Here is a 26,265-nt window from a genome sequence, read left to right on the forward strand (position 1 = left end):
ATGGAGACTCACCAGCTCTCCCTGCCTCCCCTTTCGTTATTCCCCAGGAGGCTGACGGATACCCTCCTCTCGTTTCTGCCAAAGGTGTGGGAAGTAACTGGCGGCGGGTCAGTACTCCCACCCAAACGGAGATAGGATTCTCCAGTACTGGGTGAAAAGGGACCCTGTCCTTTTAAAGGGAGGCTCCGCCTCCTCGAAAAGGGAGGAGCGGATTGGCTAGCGCCCTGCCCGGAAGTGAACCTGTTTAGCCACGTGTGCATTCAGTCCCACATGGCGGCCCTGCTACTGGGGCTGCTCCAGCTCCGTTTGGCCCGAGCTCCCTGGGGGGCGGGGCGATGGCGTGGGTACTGTGGGGGCTCTGGACCGCAGAGCTCCGCTGTGAGAGTCAGGTTCGCCCCGAGCCCCACAGGTAACTAACTACCCGTCAGTAGGGTTTGTAGGCTCAGCTACGGAGACGGTCGGGGGTGGGGGGTGGGGAAAGAGGGAAGAGAAATTCACTATGACTTGGGAGGGGGAGGGACTACGAGAAAAAAGGAGAGGGATCACCATTCTCTCCCTAATACTCCCCCCCTTCTTCCCCAGGTAGATTTATCCTTGCTATGCTATGTACAGTATTTTTACAGTAATTTTATATACCTGCAAATGAGCTTGTAAAAAATTAAGCTGGTGGAGAGCAAAAACCTATCTCCTCCTTCATCTTTCGATATGCAGTGGGTTCGTAATAAGTGCTTGTTGAATGAACATTACATTTCCAGTTGAACTTTGCAGTTGTCCTGTGAAGTGCGTAATATAGATACTGATATGTCCCGTGTAAGGATTTTTTTTAAAAGATGGGGTTTTAAGTAACTTTGTGAATCTTACTTCCCAAGTGAATCCCCACTTCTCGGGAGAAATCCCCTCTTGTAACAAATTAGGACAGTTCTGCAGACAAATCTGTGTGTTGCCCTTGACAGAAAATGTCTATCTTTCCATATCCAAGGTCCATCATCTCTCTACCTAGAAGTGGTAGTCATGCTCCTGTGATAAGTTCCTTTAAAATCACTATTGGTCTTTGTGTTTAGTGTTTTAAGATATCTCTAACGTGTTTTTGGTACATAATGCCATTTAGCTTCTATCTCCGAACCTTAATACCAAAGTTTGTAAAAACTGCTGTGATGCTAATTATCTACTTATAATATTAAATCTATAAAACTTTCACAACTCTCACTTGGGTTTTCATGGATTCATTTAAGGAGATTGGTGTAGGGTGTGTCCATTCTCATGAGATGAAACAAGTTGGGGGGTGAAACACTAAAATGTAGGTTTTTATCTTAGAATTGCCACTTGCAAATTTTGTCCTTGAACAGTCATTCCACTCAGTAGATATTTAAGTCAGTGTGCTCTGTGCCAGTTGCTACTCTAAACAGTGAAGATATTAAAGACAAGACAGCCTCTTGTTTTGAGCATGGTACATTCTGGACCGGGGAGGGGGATAACATGTACATAGATAGACCTTCACAAAATAGATACAAGATAAATTTGGGAGGGTGGGCTCGCCAGTGCTGGAGTGATCAGGAAAAGCTTCGAGTTGAAAAGTTAGCATTTGAACTCAGACTTAAAAGAGACTAGGAATTCTAAGAAGTGGGATTGAGAAGAGAGTGCATTACATGCATTAGGTAGAGCCTGTACAAAATTATGGAAATAGAAGATGTATGAGGAATAGTAAAAAGGCCAATTTGGCTGGACCATGGAAGTGAAGGGGAATGATAAATAGTAAGATTAACAAAATTGTTAAGAATTTTAAATGTCATTCAGGAGTTTATATTTGATTATAGAGGTAATAGGTATCAATTTACAGTGTTTATTAGGGAAGTGACATGATTAGACCTATGATTTAGGAAAATCACTTTGACATCTGTGGAGGATAGAATAGAGTAGTGAGATATTTGAGCCAGGGATACTAAACTATTAAAATAGCCCTGGTGAGAGGTAATTTGACTCTGAATTTCGGTGGGGACTGTATGAGTATAGTGGAAGTAGAAACCCCAGTGTTTGTCAAGTTACCCTTTCTGGGACTAATTTTCCTTATTTATAGAATGAGAGACTTAGCTATATGACATAGATGGACCTTTTTAGCTCTAAATCAATGATTCCATGAACTGAGGTCAGGACATTTAAGTAGTTTGTTCAAGGCTACCCAATCACCTAGTCCTAAATTCTTTTTCTGTTGCTTCCTGGCTTAGCTTTCCAGTCAGGCACCTTTTGTTATTTAGTCATTTTAGTCATATCCAACTGTTTGTGACTCTATTTGGAGTTTTCTTGGCAAAGGTATTTGCGTATTTGCTATTTCTGTCTCTAGTTCATTTTATAGATGAGGAAACTAAGGCAAACAAGGTTAAGTGACTTGCCCAGGTCAGCTAGCCAAACAGCTAGTAAGTGTCTAAAGCTCTATTTGAACTAAGGAAGAGGAGTCTTTCTGATTAGGCCTCAAACTCTATCCATTGCTCCACTTGATTGTCCCTAGCTGAAATCTTCCCAAGCAATTTTCTGCTAGGAATACTAATTTTTATGGCCCAAAAGTCCTGCAGTTTTAGAGTAGGAACAAGTATCCTTAATTTTATTTACACAAAAAAAATTTTAATACCTATATGCACATGATTTTTTTAATGACATTTTTGGGGTCTTTCCAACCGACTTTTTGAAACTTTATGGGTAAGTCATGGACATGCCAGAAGTAGTTGGTGCTGAGACAACAGATTTTGCATTGTTTTCATAGAAAAGAAAATCTGCCATTTCCCAGAAAACTTGCGTTTATATTTTTAAGTCCTTTCTGAATTCGAAGTGAAAAAATAAACTCTCGAGGGAATGAGGCACTTAGCCAATACCTCAATCAAGGGAAATGTAATTCTGATTTAATTGCATTGGATGAAAACCTAACTTTGAAAAAAAAAATACCCTCATTTCAAGTCATTTCAAGTTTACAAGAAGAAATGCTTGTCATCCTTAGCTTTGCCAAATGTAAATGATTTGACACAGGTTGGCTAAATGAGATGTGTGAGACTGTTGATATAAGGAAAGGAATTTAAGAATTTGAAATTTCAACAAGCTAGGGACATTTTTTACTCCTAGGCAAAGAAACCCTTAGTTTTTCTCTGTTCTGCTTGAAAATATAGGCCCTTCTTTGTCTCAGCCTTGGCCTCTTCAGAAGTGACTAAGCTTTCTATGTATGGTGAGGATAGAATGCCAGATTTAAAATTAGGAAGACCTGCATTCTCACACTCCCTCAGGCACTTACAACTTGTTTGAGTTTAGGCCAGTCACTTAAATTGTATTAGCTTCAGTTTCTTGGACTTTTAAATGGAGAATATAAATTTCTTGTTATTACTTATACTCTCTGTACTTGACTGACTATTGGATTCTGATCCTGTGAAGCATGCCAATCAGCAAGCAAAGTTAATTCACACCAAGTAATGAACTTAGTGCTGGGAATACAAATACAAAGAATGAACCCATTCCTACTCTCACAGAGCTTACATTTTAACAAGGGGAGACAATAAATACACAAATAAGTGAGTACAGAATAGATATGAAGAGAAGAAATCCAGATTAAAGCAAAATATTTAAGAACAAAGTAGTTTAGTGAGTACTGATCATTCAGGAGATCAGAAAAAGCTGCATGTAAAAGCTTGAATTGAGTCTTGAAGGAAGAATATTCCTCTTAAGAAAGGGATGTGAGGGGGCAGCTAGGTGGCACAGTGGTCCTGAAGTCAGGAGGACCTGAGTTCAAATCTGGTCTCAGACACGGAACACTTCCTGGTTGTGTGACCCTGGGCAAGTCACTTAACCCCAATTGCCTCAGGGGAAAAAAAAGGAAAGGGATGTGAGAAGGGGTGGCCAGTACAAAGTCATAAAAGATGAGAGATGGAATATCCTGCATAATTAAAAGAAATAAGTCCAGCTTGATTGGATAGCATAGTGTAGGAGGTAAGTACAGTCCAGTCAATCTGAAAAGATTGGTTAGTACCAGATTGTGCCAGGCTTTAAAAGCTGTATAGAAGAGTTCCTATTTTAAACTAGAAGCGGTAGGAAGCTGCCTCTAGAATAACCCAGTATACTGATGGAAAATCGCTTTGGTAGCAGAGTTGGATGGTAAGAGATACTTGAGGCAGGGAGATCTTTTAGGAGGGTATTGAAATAATGTGAGGAAAGGTAATGATCAAAGTGGCAGTTGTGTGAGTGAAGAGCAGAGTTGTGAGAGATATTATGGAAGTAGAAATGACAAGATGTGGCAACTGATTGGAAGCATGGGGTGAAGAAGAGTGAGATTTTGAGTAGAATGCTGAAGTGATAAATGAGGGATATTTAAGCTGCCTTTTGATGGAAATAGGGAAGTCTGGAATATGGGAGGATTTGAGAGTAAGATAAATGGTTTGGACATGTTGATTTTGAGACTAATGAACAACTAATGTTGTTTCTGGGACATTTAGTTTAAAATGTCTAATAAGCCATGGGTTACACAGAGGGGATGCTGGGATTGGATACATTAATCTGGGACTCATCTACTTAGAGATACTAGTTAAATCCATGGTAGATGATGACATTATCAAGAGAGACAGTATGGAGGAATAAAAGAAGAGAGCCTATCTATATATACAAAAATATGGCAGCTCTTTTCTGGGGGCAAAAAATTGGAAATTAAAGGGATGCCCATCAGTTGGGGAATGGCTGAACATATTGTGGTCTGAGATTATGAGGGAATCCTATTGTGTTATAAGAAATGATGAGCAGACACTCAGAAAAACTTGGAAAGACTTCCATGAACTAAAGCAAAGTGGAATGTATTTTGTACAGAGTAATGGCAATATTATAAAATGATCAGCTGTGAATGATTTTGCTATTCTCCAGGGACCCAATGACAATTGTCCAAGACAAATTCTGAAAAACATATGAAAAATGCTATCTATCCCCAGAGAAGGAACTGATGGTGTTTAAATACAGATTGGAGCTTGCTTTTTTACCTTATTTTTCTTGAGGTGTAGGATTTTTTTTTTAATGATCTGTGTTTTCTTTTACAAAATGACTAATATGGAAATGTCTTGTGTGACTACACATGTGTAACTTATATTGCATTGTTTGCCTTCTCAGTGAGAAAGGGAGGAAGGGAAAGAATTTGGAATTCAGAGTTTTAAAAATGAATATTAAAATTGTTTTTATGGAATTAGTCTGGGGGAAATTAAAATGCTAAATAAGAAAAAGAAGAAGAAGAAGAAGAGGGTCTAGGATAGAACCTTAGGGGAACATTCACAATCCACAATTAGGATGGATGTGTGATGTAGATAATGAGCCAGCAAAACAGACTGGGAAATTATGGTCAAAAAGTTAAAAGATCTAGGAAAGAATATAATAGAATAGGAAAACTCATAGAGGAGAGAATATCCAGAAGGATAAAGTAGTGATTGGTGTCAGGTGCAGGAGAGAGGTTAAGAGAGATCAGGACTAAGACAAACCATCAGATTTGGCAAGTAAGAGATCATGGATAACTATGGAGATACTGCCTGTTGAGTGGTGAGGATTGTAAATCAAATGTCAAAAGATTTAGGAGTGAGAGAAGAGGAGAGAAAATGAAGGCATTAAATAAAGTCTAATTTTTCTAGGACTTTGGCCAAGAAAGGGAAAAAAGATACAAGGTAACAAATTGAAGAACTGATAGGATCTGTTGGGTTTTTAAGGCATTAAAGTGAAACTGAATAAGGAGAAATTGAAAATAGAGAAAGGATGATTGGGATTTCAAGGAAAAGTTGGGAGAGAATGGGATCAACTGCATCCCAATAGAAGGCCTAGACCTGGCAAGGAGAATGGGTAAAGAATGGAAGATGATGTCAAAGGGTTTAGAGAATGGGAGAATAAGGAGCCCACATTGAATGGTCTCAAGTTTTGCAGGAAAATAAGATGCAGGGTCCTTCTTCTTGAGATGGAATGGGAGGGGTGTGTGGCACTTGAGGAAGGGGGCTGGGGAGTAAGATAGGAATCAATTAGGAGTGAACACAAAACAGTGCCTTTCTTCTATGAGGACCCCACTTTGTATCCAGTCTGCATGGTTGTGTAACTTAAGCCTAGCTCCAGTTAGCCCAGATGAATAGGAATGTAGGAGGACTAGGAATAATCCAAAATTCAGATTTGGAAAGAAAAGTAGCAAAAAGACAAGAATTTGAGAGCAAAGGACAATGTAGAAATGATGTGGAGAATGACAGGTTGCATATTGTACAGGGAGGAGCATAAAGTCAGAGCAGGGCTAATATCTGGTGAAAATTCTGAAGAATAGGAATATTGGAGGTCTCAGTGAGGTCAGGAATAAGTTTAGGAGAGATGAGGTATAGGGAAAATTGGAATGATAGTTTATAATCAAGTAGAAATATGTTGGAGCATTGGGAGTTTGAAAACATGGATCCTAGACTTTATGGGCCCCGTAAATGCAGATATCATCTCATTGGCCTTTGAGTTAAGTAACATCTCATAGTTTGCATTGAATGTTTAGATCTCTACCAGTTTGTTGCTGTTAGCTTTTCCTATCTTCTTCATTTTTCCTTTTAAAAAACCAAATTAATCTTTTGTTTTCCCATCTCCATTATCTTGAAATAGATATGACTGGATAGTTTTTTAAGGTTACTTCCAACTCTAGCCCCATGATGCTATGATACCTCTCTACTTTCCTTCCTAGAAACCTATCTCTCATAGCAGTGAATTAAAAAGGAAAAAAAAAGAGGGGGGAAAAAAAAGCAGTTCAACAAACTACAGCTGAATCTGACAATATATTCACAATTTCACATACATAGACCCTCACTATGGCAAAGAAAGGAGCAGGGTTTGGGCCAAGCTTAATGGTTGCTAACTGTATATTGTTCAGTTAGGTTTTTCATTTGTATTCTTTTTGTGGTCATTGTGTATATTATTTTTCTGGTTTTGCTAATTTTCTCTGTATCCTTTCTTAAAGCCTTCCTATGTTTCTCTGTTCTCATCATATTCATCAATTATGCTCCATTCCCTTTACCTGCTACAGTTTGTTTTGCTATTTACCATTCAACAGGTGTCTACTTTGTCTTCACTTATTTCCTGTAAATATTTTGGCACATGAAGGGTCTTTGTCCTTTTTGGTATATATGCCTAGAAGGATGGGTTCTCTGAGTCAAAATGTTTAAACATTTTAGTCATTTGCTTAGCATAATTTGAAAAAATTTTTTCTTTTAACAAGGCTTCATGCATTTGGGAGGCCTACGCACTGCCTTGTACAACTACATCTTTGCCAAGAAATACAAAGGGAGTTTCATCTTAAGGTTGGAAGACACAGATCAAACCCGTCTAGTGCCTGGGGCTGCTGAGAACATCGAGGACATGTTGGAATGGGCAGGTATGCCCTGGGGTAATATGAACAACTTCTTCCAGAGCCCAGTAATAAAAATTTTTTTTTCCAAGGAAGAACTGTGGTAACCAGCTCTGAAGCAGGCCTCTACTCTTGCCATTTGGAAAAGTAAAAAGGGCCACAGGAGGTCTTCCTGAGAGCTGTGATTTAAAGATAAATAACTTCTTAATTTCTTTGAGGAAGAAGTGAGGAGGATGCTGAATACATTGGTGTGCTAGGGAAACTCCTTAGGTTAGCAGATGCCTCTCTGTAGAAAGGGAATGAAATAAAGGTTTGGTGGAAAGTCTAAGTATCCACTGGAGAAACTCTGGTTATGTCATTTCCTGAGATTTAGAGAAGTTTGCAAAGCTAGTCCTTTCTTCCAAATGTTCTGCTGATGGGGAAAGGGAGGACAGAGCTTAAGCAAGTAAAAGGAAGGGCCTTTTGGAAAAACTGCTCCATTGGATTGATTAATGTTATTGACTGTAGGAAATACCTTTAATTTCCAGTTATGGAAATGACAGGGCAGTGAGAGAATTATATCAGGGAGGAATCAGAGAGATCATGGTGGTATGAAACCAAATAGATTTGATCATATGTGAATTTCCATTTCATTCACTTTTCTGGGCTCCATGTATTCTGCCTTTTATCTTCTTTTTAGGTATGTCCTATTTCTCAACTGCATGGTTAACCAGGGAAGTTTTCTAATACTTCCATATTTACTCCCAGCACTCTACCAATATTGGGGAATGTTTCTTGATGTCGATATGAATTTGTTCTCTGGGACCAAAGAGAAGCAGGATGTAGTTGGGGAGGAGGTGTTCTGCCTATGAGTCCCTCAGTGAGCTTTCATTCTCAGTCTTTTGATGGGTTTTGCATGAGTGGGGCATTTACAGGCCAATGCTAACTTCCTACTACTACTTGTGCTCCAGGAATTCCTCCTGATGAAAGCCCTCGGCGTGGAGGTCCTGCTGGACCTTACCAGCAATCTCAACGCCTCGAGCTCTACGCACAAGCCACTAAGGCACTGTTGCAGACTGGAGCTGCTTACTATTGCTTCTGTACCCCCCAGCGCCTGGAGCTGCTGAAAAAAGAGGCCCTAAGGAACCATCAGATACCCCGGTACAGAACGTGTTCTTGGTAGTTGACCCCAAGAAATCTCTGATACTTTGTCAGTTGACTTTTATAGTATGATATTTTTTGATTGCTATGTTTCTTTTTGAAATAGATTTTTATTATATTGGTATTTTTTGTTTTATCATCACTCTTTCCATTCCCTCCTTTCTTATCCCAGTGAACTATTGCTTATAACATAATTTTTTTTTTTAAAGAGAAAGAAAAGAAAAAACACTAGTGGCACTGATCAACACATCAAAACAAAACAAAAAACTAGGAGGGACTGCTATGGGGGGTGGAAGAGGACAGCTGTGACAGAATGTCTTTCCATCTCTCTCCTCTCTGGGGCCAAGCATGTTCTTTGTAATTTTACAACTTTCTGTTTTGATTGTTTTCTGGTTCTTTTCATTACTACAATCATAGTCATTGCATATTATGTTTCCGGATCCCACTTTTGTACAACTTGTTATGACATAACTTTGCCTAGTCTAGCTCATGTTGATTGGCTCATGCAAAGTTAGGATGTCTTGGGTTGGGGGTTCTTGGACTGAAAATATTTCCTGTGAAATTTCAATAGGTATGACAATCGGTGTCGATTCTTGAGTGCTGAACATGTAGCCAGGAAATTGGCAGCAGGTGACAAGCCAACTGTCCGCTTCCGCCTGGAGGAGGGAGCTGAGACTTTCCAAGACCTGGTACATGGCTGGAACCAACATGAAGTTGCTAATGTTGAGGGTGACCCTGTGATCCTCAAGAGCGATGGCTTCCCCACCTATCATTTGGCCTGTGTGGTGGATGATCATTATATGGGCATCAGCCATGTTCTTCGGGGCACTGAGTGGCTTGTCTCTACTGCCAAACATCTCCTTTTATACAGGGCCCTGGGTTGGGAACCACCCCACTTTGCCCATTTGCCTCTGCTTCTCAATAAGGATGGCAGTAAGTTGTCCAAGCGTCAAGGAGACATCTTTTTGGAACACTTTGCTTCAGCTGGCTTTCTCCCAGAGACTTTGTTAGACCTCATCACCAATTATGGCTCAGGATTTGCAGGTATAGTGGTGAGGGGAAACAGGGGAGTCAGGAGGTTTCTAAGAGTAAGAGGCTCCTGGAACTACTCTACAAAGAGCCTTCATTACTAAGCGCCTGACCTGGAATCCTTGGCTTGGGGCTATGAATGGGAACCTGTGGAAAAAGCTGGATGCTTCTCATCCTTGGTATTGAGAGGCAACCTTGTTTATCTTGGGAATCAACCTACGATTTAAAAGGGGAAAGGAGCTTGACCTCCCAGGAGAGTGTACCCTGACAGATCTGACTGATTTGCAGGGAATCAGATGGGGAGGACACTGCCAGAGTTGATAGAACAGTTTGACTTAAGTGGGATCAGCACTCATTCAGCCCTGCTGGATCTGGAGAAACTTCCTGAATTCAACAGGTGGGTAGTATAGACTAGATCTGCTTTGGGGACCCTGTACAGGAAGATGGCTCTTCCTCAAAGAAGAGCTCCTTTATTTCTCAACAGTTGTGTTATTTTTCTCCTTCATACTTATCCATTGGGTAGCAGAAACCATTATTATAAATATGTGTAGTCAAGCAAAATACATTCCTTTATTGACTACATTGAAAAATATATCTCATTTGATCAGATTTATTTAAGGATCTGAGAATCTCACTTATGTTGTTGTGTTTTTTTCCCCCTAACTCATCCATGAATTTATGTATTTTGAATTTTGCTTATTAAATCTTTTGAATGGTACTTTTTAACTACAAACCTCTGGGTTCAATCATGATAGAGATATTTATTAAATTATTTAGATGAAATGGAATAACAGTAATAGTATTAGAAGGATGCTGTGTATTCTTTATTGCATGATTGTTACAACAGAATTCTTTCCGAAAACATTAGTCCCTGAACATTAAGAAGTGAGACTCTGGCTTTGCTTTCTCTTTTTTGGGTCTTTATTGCCTTTTCTGGTTATTGCTGCAAAATTATAAGAAGTTTACTTGGTTACTAAGGGAAAGTAAAGCATGATAAGTTGGCTTGGGGGTCCTGAAACTGATTCTGGGGACTCAAGGTTTTGAGTCTCAGACCTTACTCCGGTAGTTGCTGGGGCCTGGGATTCACCATATCTTTAAGCGACAAAAAAACCATAAACCCTAACTTCTAACTATACTTATTTGTAAATGTTACTTTATTGTATATTGTATTGTTCTTATTTTCTCATCTGTAAAAATAAAAGCATCTTCTTTCTTCTCCTTTGGACAGGGAGGGATAATTTGGTATTCTGGATTATTATTTTTTTTTTTTTTACTTTTTTTACTTTTTTTTAGTCTTTTTCACTTATACTGCAGGAATATGGATGCTTCCTGTATGCTTGTAGGCATTTTCTCTTTTCTCTATTTCTATCTCCCTTTCCTTTATAGTACTCTCACATCCCCTTTCTCTTGGAGCAGATCTGTAACTTCAACTCTCCTATAGGCTGCATTTGATTCGATTGTTGAATGATAAGCCTCGGAGGCTCCAGTTTGTGAAGAAGCTTCAGGCCATGGTGAAAGATGTATATGGAAAACAATTGGAGGACAAGGACGTCCTCAGTGAGGAATACATAGAGAGAATCCTTTTGCTGGGACAGGTATGTACAGTGTGCATTTATATGTAGGGAGTCAGGTAAGATAGGATGTCACCATGGATGATATAGTCCTTCCCCTTCCTTTTCATTGTGCTCTAAGACAATACAAAGAAGCATAGAGCCATTCCTCTTCTACTCACCTTACCCAGATTTTCTTGGAGAATCCCTCTTGAGGTTTCTCTCTGATAGCTCTTTCTTAATCCCTTTCTTAATAGGGGCGCATCAGTCGCTTACAGGACTTGGTCTCACCAACATATTCCTATCTTTGGACTCGCCCTGCTGTGGCCCGAGCACAACTGCAGACCATCTCAGGAGAAGTGGATGTGATTGCTAAGCTGGTCCTGGGGTGAGTGCCCCCCTCTTAACCTCTGGGCACTCATTCTTTGTCCATAACTTTGTAGCCATCAGTGCACCTAGCAAATGGTAAAGGGACAGGTTAATAAAATGGTATTATTTGTCCTGTGGATCCTAGGGTACAGGCCAGAATAAACATCCAGAATACCTCTGAATATTTTGGGGACACACATGGTATATAATATAATTCTTGGGTTCCAGTTGGAGCATTAAAATGGTTTGTTCAAGGTTGGTGAAAGGAGTAATAACTAGATATCAGACCTGCTGTCTCCTAAATTAGTACTGATCACTGACCATTTTGATAATTTTAAGGTCAAGTGTCTGGAAAAGTGGCAAGACAAGTTTACTTTCATCTTGGGGTGAAAGAGAAAGAGAAAGAGAAAAAGAGAGAGAGAGAGAGAGAGAGAGAGAGAGAGAGAGAGAGAGAGAGAGAGAGAGAGAGAGAGAGAGAATGAATGAATGAGAATGAATGATTTTAACTCAGACCTGAACAAAGTCAGGCGGCAGGGGTAATAAGGAACAATCAGTGAAAATACATTTATTTGGGAAATGGAGTGTTTTATGCAAGGAATGGCAAGAAGGCTACCATCACTGGATCACAGGGTGCATAAAGAAGAGTAAAGTAAAAAGACCAGAATTCTGGGCCCAGGATTAAAGGGATTTTAAAAGGCAAACAAGAGTTTTACATTTCATTCACAGCACAGCAATTTATTGAATAGGGGAGTGACATGGTTGTAGCCATACTTGAGGAAGATCTTTTTGATAAATGAATGGATGATGGACTGGAGTAGGGAGAAATAAGAGTCAGAGAGACCAAGCAAGAAACAATTGTAATAATTTAGGAGTGAGAGGATGGAGCATTGGAGTAGTAACAGTGTCCAGAGAGAAGAGGGCAGATAGGAGAAATGGCAACTTTCTTGACAACTGATTGGGTTTGGTGGGGAGATGGAGAAGGAGAGTGAGGAGTCAAGGATGACACTTAAGATGTGAGCCAGGGAAGTGGAGCTACTTTCATTAGTAATATAGAGTTTAGGAAGAGAAGATAATGGAGTGTAATTTTGAATATGTTGGTTTAAGATGTCTATGGGATATCCAGGTTTAAGATGACCAGGTGCTAGTTGGAGATGTGAGATTTACAGATCAGGAGAGAAGTTAGAGCAAGTCTTAGAACTGTTTGCATAAAGATAATAATTGAATCCATGGAAGCCAATGATATCACTAAGCAAAATGATATAGGGGAAGAAGAGAAGAGGACTTAGTCCAGAAGCTTGGGACACACTCATGGTTAGTGGTTGTGATTTGGTGGAGAGTCAATGAAGGATATTGAGAAAGAACCTGAAAGGAAGAGAACCTGGAGAGCATGAGAACTTAGGGAAAAGAGTGTATGAAGGAGAAGAGCACAATCAACAGTATTAAAGGCTACAGAGAAAGAAAAAAAAGGATGCAGATGGAGAAAAGACTCTTAGATTAGTTGATTAAGATAACTCTGGAGAGATCTGCTTCAGTTGAATCATGAGGTTGGAAGCCAGATTGCAGAGTTAAGAAGAGGGTGAGAGGAAAGGAAGTAAAGGCATTGACTGTCATTGACCTTCTCAAATTGTTTAGCCATGAAAGGGAAGGGGGATATGGGAAGATGGCTATATAAATGATAAAGGAGGCCTTGTGATAAGTTACCTCTGCCATTTTTAGTGACTTTTGTTTTATCAGAAGCCTTAATCCTCCTATCATTTAATTGACTCACTATTCTATTCTGAAACTTTTGCAATTTTCTGACTTCCTGGTAGTGTCCCTTTTAATTTCCACTTGCCTGCATAGAAATGGATTCTTTTCCTTCTCTTTGGTCACTCTGTAGCCTATTGTTTGGGAAACTAATAATATGCAGGAGATTCTGTTTTCCTGGATCCTTCTAAACTTTTCATACTTAGCCACATTGAATTATTTCATAGTAAGTTTATTCTCAAAGTAGCTTTGAAGCTTGATAATTTCCATATTCTGCCCTGTTGCTGAGCTTTCTGGGACATTCCCTCCAATTCTGTATTTCTTCATTTGGGACCCTCTTTAAGGAGAATCCCTCAGAAGACTAGAAGATATCATGAATCAATTGGACTTCTTCTAGGTTGTTGGAAACACCTGGCATTTCTCTCACTCAGGAAGTGCTGAACCAAGAGCTGAAAAGACTTTCAGAGAAGACAGAAGGTATTGAGTATGTCAGAATGATGAAACTGCTCCGAATGGCACTCAGTGGGCAGCAGGTGAGCTTAGCTGACTTCTCAGAATCCTTTCCCTGGGTTCCTCGAACCTTTTAAGCTTTGTCCTGAGAAAGACTACCCAAACCACAACATAGTCCCTCTCTAACTATGAAAGCAGGTGGAAGATGCCTCCTAAACATTTAGGGATCTGATCCCAGGATTTTTCCTTTTTTTTTTCAGCGAGGCCCAACTGTTGCAGAGATGATGATATCCTTGGGACCTAAGGAAGTTCGGGAACGGATGCAGAGGGTGCTCTTAAGCTAGGAAGAAGATTTTTAGGATGGATGGACAAGGATAACTAGTGATCCACTTTGCTGGAAACTGCTTCTGAGACATCAGAGCTGAAACCAATGTTCAACAGGAAATCTGTGGTATTAATTTGAGGACTATATTTCTCATGACCCATAGGTGGATGACAGGCAGTATGTATTGACAATTCTCCTCAGGTCTGTCTCTTTTTTTAGTCTAGGAAGAGCCCACCCTACAGTCTTATTCCTTTTCTTGGCTATAAAAAGGAGCTGTTTTTGGAACCTATTTCTCCATTTCCTTGTGTACTATATTATGGACCAGAAGTTTGGAATTGATTCTTAGTTCCTGGAACTGGTTTCTATCTGAACATCTGACATTGTAATAGATTTGCAGGCTCACAGACAGGCCTCAGGATTTAATTGCCTGAGCTCTGGTACTCTCTGGTCTTTGGGCTCTGCACTGGGCTCTGGTTTGGATTTTGAACAATAAAAGATAAGTAAGTCTAGTAAAATCTCGAGAACAAGTAAAATGCTGTAAGCTTAACTAGATGGGACTTTGAAGGATTTCTCACCAGAGTTAAGGGAGGCAGGACTGAAAGGCTCCTGAAATATTAGGACATTTTTTTCTCTTTTCTTGTCTGAGTGAATCTAGCATTAGGGAATATTTTCCAGGCAGAAATGAAATGCTTTCCAAACCCTTGTAGTGGAATTAATCCTCCTGAAATCCTATCCAAAGGTGTTAAAGGTGTAACACTTACTTGTGACTTTTGTCTTCTCATTGGAGAGGTGGGGGGAGAGGGAGGTGGGAGTACAATAGGGAGGTTAAATTATCATTTTTATCAATAACTTTTGTTTGCATTTCATATTTATTTCTGAATATGTTCCTCCCATTACTCTTATTCTGTGAACTATCTCTTGGAACAAGATTTTTTTTTTTAAGAGAAAAAAATAATGTCAAAACCATGTTTGACAATATATGTAATATTTTAGGCCCATAGTTCTGTTTCGTCACTCCCTGTATGAAGAAAAATTCTTTTTCATATTAAATTAAGTATTATAATTATGTAATGTTAGAAAAAAGTCTTTTTGTACTCTGTTCCTCCATGACAAATAACAATAACAATTATTGCAAAGTCCCAGAAGGACAAGGACTGTGTGCTTCCCTTAGAGTAGAGAAGCTAGTGAAAGACTGGGGCTATTTTGTGTCTCATTGGGCCAGGAAAGTTGCATAGGCTAATTTCACTGATGAATATTGATGCAAAGATTTTAAATAATTGTTCCCCCTGAGGCAATTGGGGTTAAGTGACTTGCTCAGGGTCATACAGTTAGGAAGTATTAAGTGACTGAGGTCACATTTGAACTCAGGTCCTCCTGACTTCAGGGCTGGTGCTCTACCCACTGCACCACCTAGCTACCCCTAAATAAAATATTACTAAAAAGTGACAGCAATTAATCACTGGGATTAATACAAAAAAATGCAGGACTGGTTCATTATCAAGAAAACTATTAGCATATTTGAGCATATTAATAAGAAAACTAACAGAAATTATAGGATTATTTTAATAGGTACAGAAAAAGGATTTGACAAAATATAGCATTCATTTGACTGGTTTCCATATGTTTTAGAAATGAGGCCTCTATCAGAAACACTGGCTATAAAAATTGTTTCCCAGCTTTCTGCTTCCCTTCTAAGGTTGCATTGGTTTTATATGTGCAAAACCTCTTTAATTTAATGAAATCAAAATTATCCATTTTGCGTTTCATAATGTTCTCTAGTTTGGCCATAAATTCCTCCCTTCTCTAAAGATCTGATGGGTAAACTAACCTTTGCTCTTCTAATTTGCTAATAGTAGTACCTATTATGCCTAAATCATGTACCCATTTTGAGCTTATCTTTGTGTATAGAATGAGATAGTAGTCTATATCTATTTCCTGCCATACGATTTTCCAGTTCTAGCAATTTTTGTCAGTGAATTTTTAATCCCAGAATCTGGAGTCTTTGGGTTTATCAAACAGTAGATTACTCTAGTCATTGACTATTGTATCTTATATGGTAAACTGGTATGGGAAAGTTTTCACTTTTACCTTTGCAAAACCTTGTGTTCTCAATTTTTCTCCCTCTTTCCCCCCCACCTCCTTTCCCAAGACAGCAAGCAATCTGATATAGGTTAAACATGTGCAATTCTTTTAAACATATCTCAATATTTGTCATTCTGTACAAGAGAAGTCATGATCAAAGGGGAAAAAAAGAAGAGAGGGGAAAAAACCAAGCAAACAACAAAAAAGGTGAAAATAGTATGCTTCAGTCTCCATAGTTCTTTCCCCATTCACTCTCTATAGTTCTCTTTCTGGATGCATTTCCATACCAAGTCTATTGGAAGTTCTTTGAATTGTTGAAAAGAGTCAAGTCCATTACAGTTGATTTTCACATAATCTTATGTATATAATGTTCTCCTGGTAATGTTCACTTCCTTCAGCATCACTTTGTGTAGATTTTTCCAGATTTTTCTGAAATCAACCTGCTCATCATTTGTTATAGAACAATAATAATCTATTACATGCATATTCAGCCATTCCCCAATTGATGAACATTCACTTAATTTCCAGTTTCTTGGAAACTTAAAAAAATTGGAAATTAAATGGGAATTAAAAAAAAGTAGCAATAGATATTACGTAGCATTGAGGAAGCAGGACAGGAAAGTCATTTTATGGAGCCAGCAGATAGAAAGAAAGGGTGAGTTGAGACTCAGGGATATCCCTGAGATATACCATGAAAAGATCCCATACCTTGAGCAGCCTGTCCCTCACAATCTTTCATCTTCTATTGTCCCCCTCTAGCTGTTTTCCTACTTCTTACCCTAGAGCAAGGAATCTTTTAAAAAATTTTTTTTCATTTTAATAGTATTTTGTTTTTCTAATTATACATAGTTTTCAACATTCATTTTTGTAAGATTTTGAATTTCAGTTTTTTTTTCTCCCTCCCTTACCTCTCACCTCTCACCTCCTCAAGATACCAGCAATCTGATGTAGGTTGTACATCTACTATAATTTTTAACATATTTCCATATTAGTGATGTTGGGAAAGAAAAATCAAACCAAAAGGGAAAAACTAAGAGAAAGAAAAAGCAAACAAAACAACAACAAAAAAGGTGAAAATAGTATCTTTTGACCTATATTCAGTCTCCATGGTTCTCTCTTTGGATGGGGATGGCATTTTCCATCCCAAGTTTATTGAAGTGATTATCACATAATTTTGCTTTAACTGTATACAATTTTGTCTTGGTTCTGAAGCTCACTTCTCAGCATCAGTTTGTATAAATCTTTCCAGACTTTTTTGAAATCAGTCTGTAGAGCAAGAGTTCTTAACCTGGGGTCTGTGAACTTGTTTTTTAAAAAAAATGTTGATAACTTTATTTCAGTCTACTATGATTTCCTTTGTAATCATTTATATTTTGTTTTTAGGAATTCAGAGGCATTAATCAGAGGAATTCATAGACTTTACCAGACTATCAAATGCACTTGTGGTATTAAAAAATGTTAAAAGTCTCTTCCCTAGAGTCATTAACCCTTTAGCCTCTATCTGTCTTAGCCTTTGTTTCTAACAGTTCTCCCACCATTAAGGAAGTGTTGCTCCAATTCATGGGCACCTGTCATTTAAACATAGTGGAGTGCCCATTTCCAGTTCCAAAGCATGTTTCAAATAGAATTCTGCTTCTTTCTGAGGGGTACTCAGGCGCTTTCTCATAAGAAATATTGATTATATATAATAATGTCAACCTCAAAAACCCAAAGCCTTTGGTTCAACCATTTTCTTTTGGGTATAGTCTGATAATTTCTAGAGTTCTAGATTGATTTATGTGAATTGAGAAGATTTTGCCTTGCCTGTAGTTGTCCACGTTGAAGTTCATCTACCATCCTGAAACCTTGTAAGACATTCCCGACATTTATTTTTCTTCTGCCTAGTGGTGAGAGTTGTATTTCATTTGTATGTTTGGATATTTCACTATGCATTCCCTCCTCTTAGACATTTACAAAACTAAAATTGGGCCTAGCTCATACTTAAGGAGATCCTCACTCTTTATATTCCTCATATATTCTCTATTAACTTTGACTTTTTTTTACAGATTAAATGCCAATTCCCTTCTTGTAAGAAGACTGGCCCTGTGGTGATTCCAATTAGTAACTAGTCTTTAGTGTGAAACTTTATCAGAGACTTTTATTTTAATCATCAAAGGAGAATGATATCCACTAGATTTTCATTAGCCACTTGCTTATTTACTCCCGTGCCTCACCTCCCCTTCCCCCAACCAGAAAAACTCCAGCTTATTAGTTAGGCATATTTTCCCCTTATAGAAACCATGTTGTGTTTTAAATGTTCTGTAGTTAAATCCTTTACGAGAAATTCTGCCAATTTTTGAGGAATGAAAATGACATGCTATAATATCCAGGGAAAACCTGGAACCCTTCTCATGGGTAGAGGTATTGCTGATGATGCTTTAGGCCTCTGGTAGGCTATTTACTATGACCAGCAAATCCCTTTTGTCTTTGAGTTCTATCACAATTCTGAGGTGGGAACCATTTAGTTGAGGGGACTTATTTACTGTTAGTTTGAAGATGTAAAAAAAAAAAAAATTCAGGGCTGGAAAAGGCCTTAGGTATCATCTGATCTAACCTCACAGGTAAAACCTGTGATGTAGGTGATGAAGGGTATCAAGGGTGTTCAAGAAAGACTAGCATCTCTAGTGTGAAGGCTTGCTGAGTCCTTTTTAGGGCTATTTATCCACTTTTGGTATCCAGCCAGTCACCCAACTTTCATTTGGGGTTCCAAGGATCTATAGTATGCACAGTAAAACCATCACAGCAGAAGAACTAAACCAGTTTGAGGGTAACTGATAGGCTTCAAACTAATGGTGAAGACATTCCCCAGGGAAATAGGTGGATAAGAACAGTTTGTTCCAGCAAGCCATGAAGCTGGCTGAAGCAGATTGAAGACATCAAGGCTATCTAGTGCATCCTGGGCTGTCTTTTCTTGTTGCTGGACTTGGATGACTACAAGAAAATGGGGCCTCATTGCACAGTCATAATCTGAGGACTTTGTACAATGCTGCTTCATTTAAATTCAGTTCATGTATGAGTCAAGATATCATTGTGATATTATTGGTCCTCTTCAAAAACGAAGGGTGAACAAGAAATGAGGAAACTTAGGCCCACAGAAGTTAATTAATAACATGCCCAGGATTCTGGAAGAATGGGCAGACAGAAAAAAAAAAAAAAAAGAAAACCCTTTAGAAAAATGTCTTTTTCCTGTGAAACACCCCCAATTTTGGGTTATAGCCTTTTGTTTTTGAGTTACTAAAATATTTAATGTTCATATATTCCCCCCAGCTCTCAAAATAATTTCTGGAAGTCATTTGCAGTTCTGAAAAAACATATATGTGCCTGGATTATCAGGCTACACTTTTGTGGGTAGGACAAGGGATGTCCGGCTTTATAGCTTAACTATCCAGAAACCTGAAAAAATTTCTCCACTAGGGTAAGAAAGCTAGCATCAACTTTTCACTTGCAAGAAAGCTAGCCACAATGTATCAGAAAACAGGAAAGGGAATGAACAAGCACTATCTATTCTGTATCATATAGCTCTACAGTAAGTCCATTTCCCAAAGAGTCCACAGTGAGTTTCCAAATATAGTTGGAATCCCATGGAAAAATGTTTTCATGCTGGCTTCCTTCTTAAGTTGATCCCATTGTGTTCTTTGAAGAGCAGTAGACTTCTTTCTTGGAAGGATGATAGATTTTAGAGATTTTAAAGGGACCTGAGAACAGCCTCATCATTTTCAGAGGAAGAAACTAGACCAAAATGATTAACTTTCCACCCAAGGTCATCTGTAAAGTAAGAGAACTCCAGGTCCTCTGATGCCAAATCCAGCTTTACTTTCACTATACCCAGTGCTGCTGTTTTAGGTAGAGACTTACTTACCCAGAATCAGGATCTTGGTGCCATTGCCACAGTGCGATCTTCCTCTCAGGTTTGTTTTTATTTATAATACATAAGTTTTGGAGTCAGAAAAATAGTAATTAAAAAACAACTTCAGACACATTATAACTGTGTTATCTTAGTCAAGTCATCTGCCTCAGTTTCCTCAACTGTAGAGATTGAGAACCAAATAAAATGATATGTGTCAACATGCTTTCTAAATGTTATTTATTGTTAATCTAGTCTTCACAGAGGAGCCAAAATGATTCTGACCATATATCACTATTCCTTCCCTCTTTGTGGCCCCCTTTGGGTTTCCCTTGGCAAAGATACTGGAGTGGATATATTTTTACTTTTTCCAACTCATTTTACAGATGAGAAAGCTGAAGCAGGATTAAATGACTTGCTCAGGGTCAGATCTGAACTGAGGAAGATGTCTTCCTAACTCCAGGCCTGGTACTCTATTTGCTCTGACACTTAGTTGCCCATAAGTGGTGCCTTACTGCCCCTCTGATAAAATATGGTTTCCTTGATTTGGACATACATAATTGTCTCCAACTTAGTTTTTCCATTCTTATTTCACACTTCTTTTCTTTGCATATTCTTGAGTTCCAGCCAAATTGAGTATAACACTTCATCTCCCATTTTTGTGTCTTTCCACAGGCTTGCAGTCTCCCATGCCTAGACAACACCCCTTCCTCACCTTTGCCTGTTAGAATCTTCCTTTTCTAAATATCAGGTCTCAAAGCCTTTCAAAAATTTCCTAATTGCAATTGCTGGTGTTCTCTCCTTCCTCAAATTAACTTGTACTTGCTTACCTTTGTATGTATTATACATACCATTAGAAGGTAATCTTAAGGGCAAGAATTTTATTTTTTATCTTTGTATTTTCAACTCATGGTACAGTTCTTGGCATATAGTAAGCATTTAATAAATATTGGTTGGATCAGATAGCCTGGAAAAGAGACAATATAGTCAGGACATGATGGCTGTTTTCAAGAATTTGAAGGGATGGAATCATGCAGGGAAGTAGGAACGATCTGCTTAAATCAGGGGAACAGAACCAGCAACAATGAAAGGAAGGAGAACATTAGAGTTCAATATGTGGAAAAATTTAATAACCATTACAGCTAAGTCAAAATAGGGACTTTTTTTTTTTTTGGTAAAACAATGAGTTTCTTATTCCCAGAGGTGTTAACAAATAGTAAATGACTACTTATTGGGAAAATTGTATAGGGTTATTGGACTTTGAACTGGATAATCTCTATAGTCCCTTCTAATATTGAAGAAATTCCGGTTGTAGTTCATGAGGTTTTTTTTGGAGGAAGCTCCTTTCTTATTGTGTATTTTGTTTTGTGCATTTAAAAATGTTTTTCTGAAAAATTCCATAGGCTTCAAAGGTTAAGAACCCTGTCCTTAGGAGAAAAACCTCCAACTCCTTTTGAAGATGAATGCTTGCTTTATCTTGTTTCACTTTGTGGAAGATACTAAATTTGGACCACTTCATAATCTTTTTCTACCCTAGTGTTGGCTATTTATTCTCAGATTTTTATAGAATATAAATCTAGAAGCCTACTTCTTTGATGCCAAAAGCTAAGATAGTAGATTCTGTAAAAGCTGAGTACCTTCATTTATAACAAAATCAATTCCAAAGAACTCTGATTTTATTGATGGGAGTGTACTCCCATTGTTGATAGAGATGACAATTATCCCACATGTCATTATTTGACTTGAGTGCAATAACCAAAAATCCACCACTTGGTGTCCTAGAGAGTCTATCCAGGCTTAGCCAGGCTGGCCCTCAGATGTCTGAAATAGTATTGAGCCTGTGCTAGAGACAGAGCGGGGTAACTAGGAATCCCAGCACTGAAAACGAGTTCAATTTTCCATTGGGAGAAGAGGTTTTCAAAGTGGGACTGGGTACAGAATTCATCTGAGTGATAAATTAATTAGGCAGGAAGGGGACTGATAGGAAAGGTCCTAAGAAACATCTGGAAAGTATGGAGTGAACTTTAAAGGAGGGATTGGAAATCTTTAAAAGGACTATGCTCCTGGCCTTGTGTATCAGGAAATGTGAGAGAAGCAGTCAGCTTTGGAGATGGAGTCTCTGAGAAAACTAGGTTTCATGAACACCAGAAGATGACAGGACTCCATTTTTAAAAAGGTGTACATGTACATCTATATTATTGTCTTTGTATATCATTTTTATTTGTTAATGCTTAGCATGGTACCTGACACATAGTAGACAACATAATAAATTATTCCCTCCTTTTCTCCCTGTCTTTTCGCCCCTTCTCATTTAAAAAAAAAAAAAAAAAAAGGGAAAACTAAGCAAAACTACACACACATTCTGTATGGGTTTCACAGCTTATACAGCATTGCAGGCTCATTGTCCCCCACCTCTTCAATGAGAGGAACCACACTTTTTCACTTGCTCCTTTCCAAAAAAGGGCGAGGGGCAGCATGACCTTTAACGTTAGATTCTTGACTTCTGAAGCCTATGGGTTTTTCAGAAAAAAAAGTTCTTAAATGCATTAAACAATAGAGATTACAAAAAAAGCCAACAGTTATTGAAAATGAAGATGCAACATTTTCCCTCCATCCAAGTTCATGGGCCTTCTGAAGTTTACGAAGAAATTGGTGGCCAGATTCCTAGGAAAAAATCCTTGCTCCAGACTTCTTGTCAATTGTTAGCCAGATATTCCGGTAACAGACTTGGGAATGAAATGGATATTTCTAGCCAGCTCTCCAACCAGGGTCGGCCATTATAATATTGGCTCAATACCATCGTCACATTCTAAGCAGCCCCATAAGTAAGCGAGGAGACAGTGGATGGCAATTTTGGCCTCTGGGACAGTACAGTCCCTGGTGGCTTGGGGGAAGCCGCCGGCCCAGACAGATCTCAGTTGGTTTTTGCCGAAAGCCAATCAGGAGGCTGGCGGGAGGGAGCTAGCTCCAGGCCTCAGGACCCATAGCGGAGGGGCCAAGGCTGAGCAGGGGGGCAGGGGGAGGAGGGGGGAGGAGGGAGGAGGAGGGAGGAAGGAGGAGGAGAGAGGAAGAAGAGGAGGAGGGGATTCCCAGCCCTGGGGGGAGACTCACGTGTCCGGGGCTAGGACCCGTCACGCGCTGCCCGCCCCGGGGTTGCCGCGTCACCAAGTTCCTTAAAACGCTGGGACGGCGGCGCCTACACCTGACGAACCCGAGGAGCGCAGCTACATGGCGGCGGCCGAGGCTGCGTCGGGGCCCAAGGGGGTGGCAGCGCTGGAGCTATGGCTCAGTGAGTACGGCGCGGGGACGGGGAGCTTCTAGAGGTGACGCCCGCCGTCCCAACTACCGGCGACAAACGCGGAGTGTTGTGCCTGCGGACCCTGCTCCGTGCGCCTGACGCGCGGGGTTTGTGCCTACTTGGCTGCGCCCGGCTCGGGGAACAGCGCAGAGCAGGGGCCGGATTAGGCTGGGCTGGGCCCGTACGGCGGCCGAGCCCGAGCAAGTTCCCTCAGTCCCCTTTTTTCTCCTTTGGTTTGTTGCTACTGGCTCAGGGCTGGGAGGTGCCGCCCCGCCCCACTCCGCTCAGCTTCGGGGATCCCTAGGACACTCAGGTGCTAGAAACACTGGCCTGGGAAGACTAGCCTGCACCCCACGCCTGGCTTCCTACGGTTTCCTCCTCCGCCCCCAATTGTCCAGTCCTAGCCCGGAGTTTGAATTCAGCTTTGCTTTTTTGGCCTTGGAAGGTCAAGTCTGGGGCGGGGGTGGGGTGAGATGCGGGGAGCCGAAGGAAGGGAGAACCCTGAGGGTGCTAGAAAACTAGCTCGAAGTCCCAGGCTCGTCTACTCGGGACCTACGGATATTCACACCCAAGAGTGTTCTACTAGTTTGGATCTTCGTTCTGTAATTTGAATATCCCTCTCAACTCATCCCACCTTTACCCAACTGCTTCCTGCAGCTTGGGGTGGGCCAGCTGAGGCCCAGAGGCTTTTGTGGTGGTACTTGGGAAATCCCAAAAGGATGGCTGGAGCCCTGGGGTCTAAATGTTCGCTTGCTGGCATGAGACCATCGAGCCCTGTGGATTCGTTTGGGGGCTACTAAGAACCCTTCTCTGAAGCCAACATTGCGTGCGCCGAGGCAAGAACGAGATGCCTCTGGTTTTTCATACCTGAGTTAACAAGCATGCCCTTGGTGAACTTTACCTTCAGTTAGGATGTAGAGAGGATTTTTATTTTTTTAGGCCCTCTGGAGTAGATGACCACTGAGGCCCAATTCTGGAATTCCTATTATCCCTCTCTCTTCCCTCCTCCTCCCAAACTTCCCTTGCCCAAGGTCACAAACTTATTTGATGGCAGAACTAGTACTAGAATATTAGCTTTTTGATTCTTAACTATATATTTTAATGATCTTAGTATTACAAATGTGAGTGTTACATGTCACCTCTTTTCCCACAGCAATTACCTTTAGACAATTGTAGGATTGGTGAATACCTCTCAGGCGTATTACTTATTACTTTTAAAATAAAACAAATCAGGAGTGTTGAAAGTTTGAGCCCAGATGGAATGCAGATATTTCTGGAATCAGCAAGCAGACTAAACCCTTTTATTCCTCGGTTACTCTTCCTGTCTTTCAGTGCTGGAGTGTAAGAGTCACCCCGAACTCTGAAGTTGCTCTAGCTGATCTTGTGACCCTGAGGTAACCTTGGGTCATCCGTCTTTGTGCTTTATTGCCACCCCTAAGGAGTATCTTCTATCTTTTCTCACTCTCTTCTCCCTTCTTCCTTCCCATCCCAAAAAAAATCTCACTTTGTAGTAAAAGTTAAAATGGCTGGGAAGAGGAGTTGTTTTTGTAAATACCTGTAATCCCTGCTATTGGGAGAGACAAATCACTTGAGCTATAGTGAGGCTAAGGCTAATCAAATATCCTCATTAAGTTCACTGTCTAGATCCTAGTCAATATAAGTCACTAGCTAGGCAGGATGAATTGGCCCAAGTAGGAAGTAGAGCCTGTCAAAACTCCTGTGTTAATCAGTAGTGGCCCCTGATACCTGAATGGCTGCTCCATGACTAGCTTGGGTGAAATCCAGAAGATCCAGTATCAAAAAAATCTATTTTTTTTTTGAGGGGGGTAGCTTTTGACTTGTTATCTCACAATATAAGCCATTTCATTTGCTGTCCCCAATCATGAAGAATTTTTCTTTTTTGGTCTTGATCTGTGGCTTCATCTATGTATGGAACTCTAAGGAAATTATCTATGCAGATAATCTACTGTTTCTGTAACTTCACATTTTAGAGTTGCGTGGGTCATTGAGAGTTTAAGTGCTTTGCCCAGAATCACCTGGTAAGTGTCAGAGATTAGACTTATACCATTCTTTCAATGGATGACTCAGACACCATCTTTGCTGTATTTCCATATTGCTGCACTGGAGGATGTCTTACTATATTAATTATAATTCAATAATAATTTCTTCCTTACATAAAGCCATTCTCCATCTCTCTAACTTCCATGTTTAAGTCTCAGTTTTGCCTTCTGAGATCAAGGAGAACAAGACTAATCTTTCTATCATTTCCCAGAGCAGTCAATAAGTACTTATTAAATGCCTATTATTTTGATTTTATACCTCTTACTTCTTAATCTATGCCTCCTTATGACATCCTCTCCTTCTGAGTAATGTTCTCTGAGCCTAGAGGATGAGTTTCAGTACATACATTATTCAGTTGTGTCTGACTCATTTGAGGTTTTCTTGGCAAACATATTTCCTTCTCCAAATATCAGTCAATATTTGAGGAAACTGAGGAAAACAGGGTAAAGTGATTTACCCTGAGACATAAAAGCTAGTAAATTTGTGAGGCCATGTGTGAACTCGTTAAGCTGTCTTCTGACCTCAGGCCTGCCACTCCAACACCTAGCTCCCACATACAAATTGATAATCATGTCCTCCGTGGATAGTAATGATGAAAATAATTGACATTTATATGGTGTTTTAAGGTTTGTAAAGTGACTTATAAGTGTTGGTTCAAAAGATCCTGTGCAGTTAAGTGTTTACAGATATTCTCATTTTATGGATGAAGAAATAGGTTGAAATAAAACTGGGTTGAAATATGTTCAGAGGTATCCAATTAATGAGTGTATGAAATGGAATTTTAATCCTTGTCTCCATGACTCATGAATAATAATAATATTTTATGATTGCATTTTATGATGATTGTACATGAGATTTTTTTTTTTTTTAAATCAGTCTCAGTCTCATATTGAAGTCTTATATTGGTGTGAGACTTGTCTGGTGGAATCATTGGTATCATTCTTAGTTGTATGGACTATTCCCATGTTTAGGAAA

At 39.6% G+C, this 26,265-nt stretch overlaps 2 protein-coding genes across 3 annotated transcripts in view; both read left to right on the forward strand.

The window, feature by feature from the left end:
• Positions 1-12: 12 nt before the first annotated feature.
• On the forward strand, positions 13-19,250 carry EARS2 (glutamyl-tRNA synthetase 2, mitochondrial). Of its 2 annotated transcripts, XM_051964773.1 has the most exons (9): positions 13-409; positions 7,229-7,384; positions 8,308-8,497; positions 9,069-9,541; positions 9,815-9,923; positions 10,968-11,121; positions 11,334-11,464; positions 13,589-13,724; positions 13,902-19,250. In XM_051964773.1, exons 1-9 carry the CDS (start codon positions 271-273, stop codon positions 13,983-13,985), a joined length of 1,572 nt encoding a protein of 523 aa, XP_051820733.1. In that variant the 5' UTR covers positions 13-270; the 3' UTR covers positions 13,986-19,250. The 2 variants fall into 2 exon arrangements, with proteins under 2 accessions (XP_051820733.1, XP_051820742.1); XM_051964782.1 differs by lacking the exon at positions 13,902-19,250 and having other exon boundaries at positions 13,623-13,715.
• Positions 19,251-23,024: 3,774 nt separating this feature from the next.
• The window catches only part of GGA2 (golgi associated, gamma adaptin ear containing, ARF binding protein 2), a 35,847-nt gene continuing 32,606 nt past the window's right edge, over positions 23,025-26,265 (forward strand). Inside the window, exon 1 of the mRNA XM_051964759.1 lies at positions 23,025-23,220. Within this exon, the coding sequence (XP_051820719.1) occupies positions 23,160-23,220 (61 nt within the window). The 5' untranslated portion in view covers positions 23,025-23,159. The remainder of the gene's footprint in view (positions 23,221-26,265) is intronic.

Source organism: Antechinus flavipes, chromosome 1 (genome assembly GCF_016432865.1).
Source record: "Antechinus flavipes isolate AdamAnt ecotype Samford, QLD, Australia chromosome 1, AdamAnt_v2, whole genome shotgun sequence".
Taxonomy (NCBI): Eukaryota; Metazoa; Chordata; class Mammalia; order Dasyuromorphia; family Dasyuridae; genus Antechinus; species Antechinus flavipes.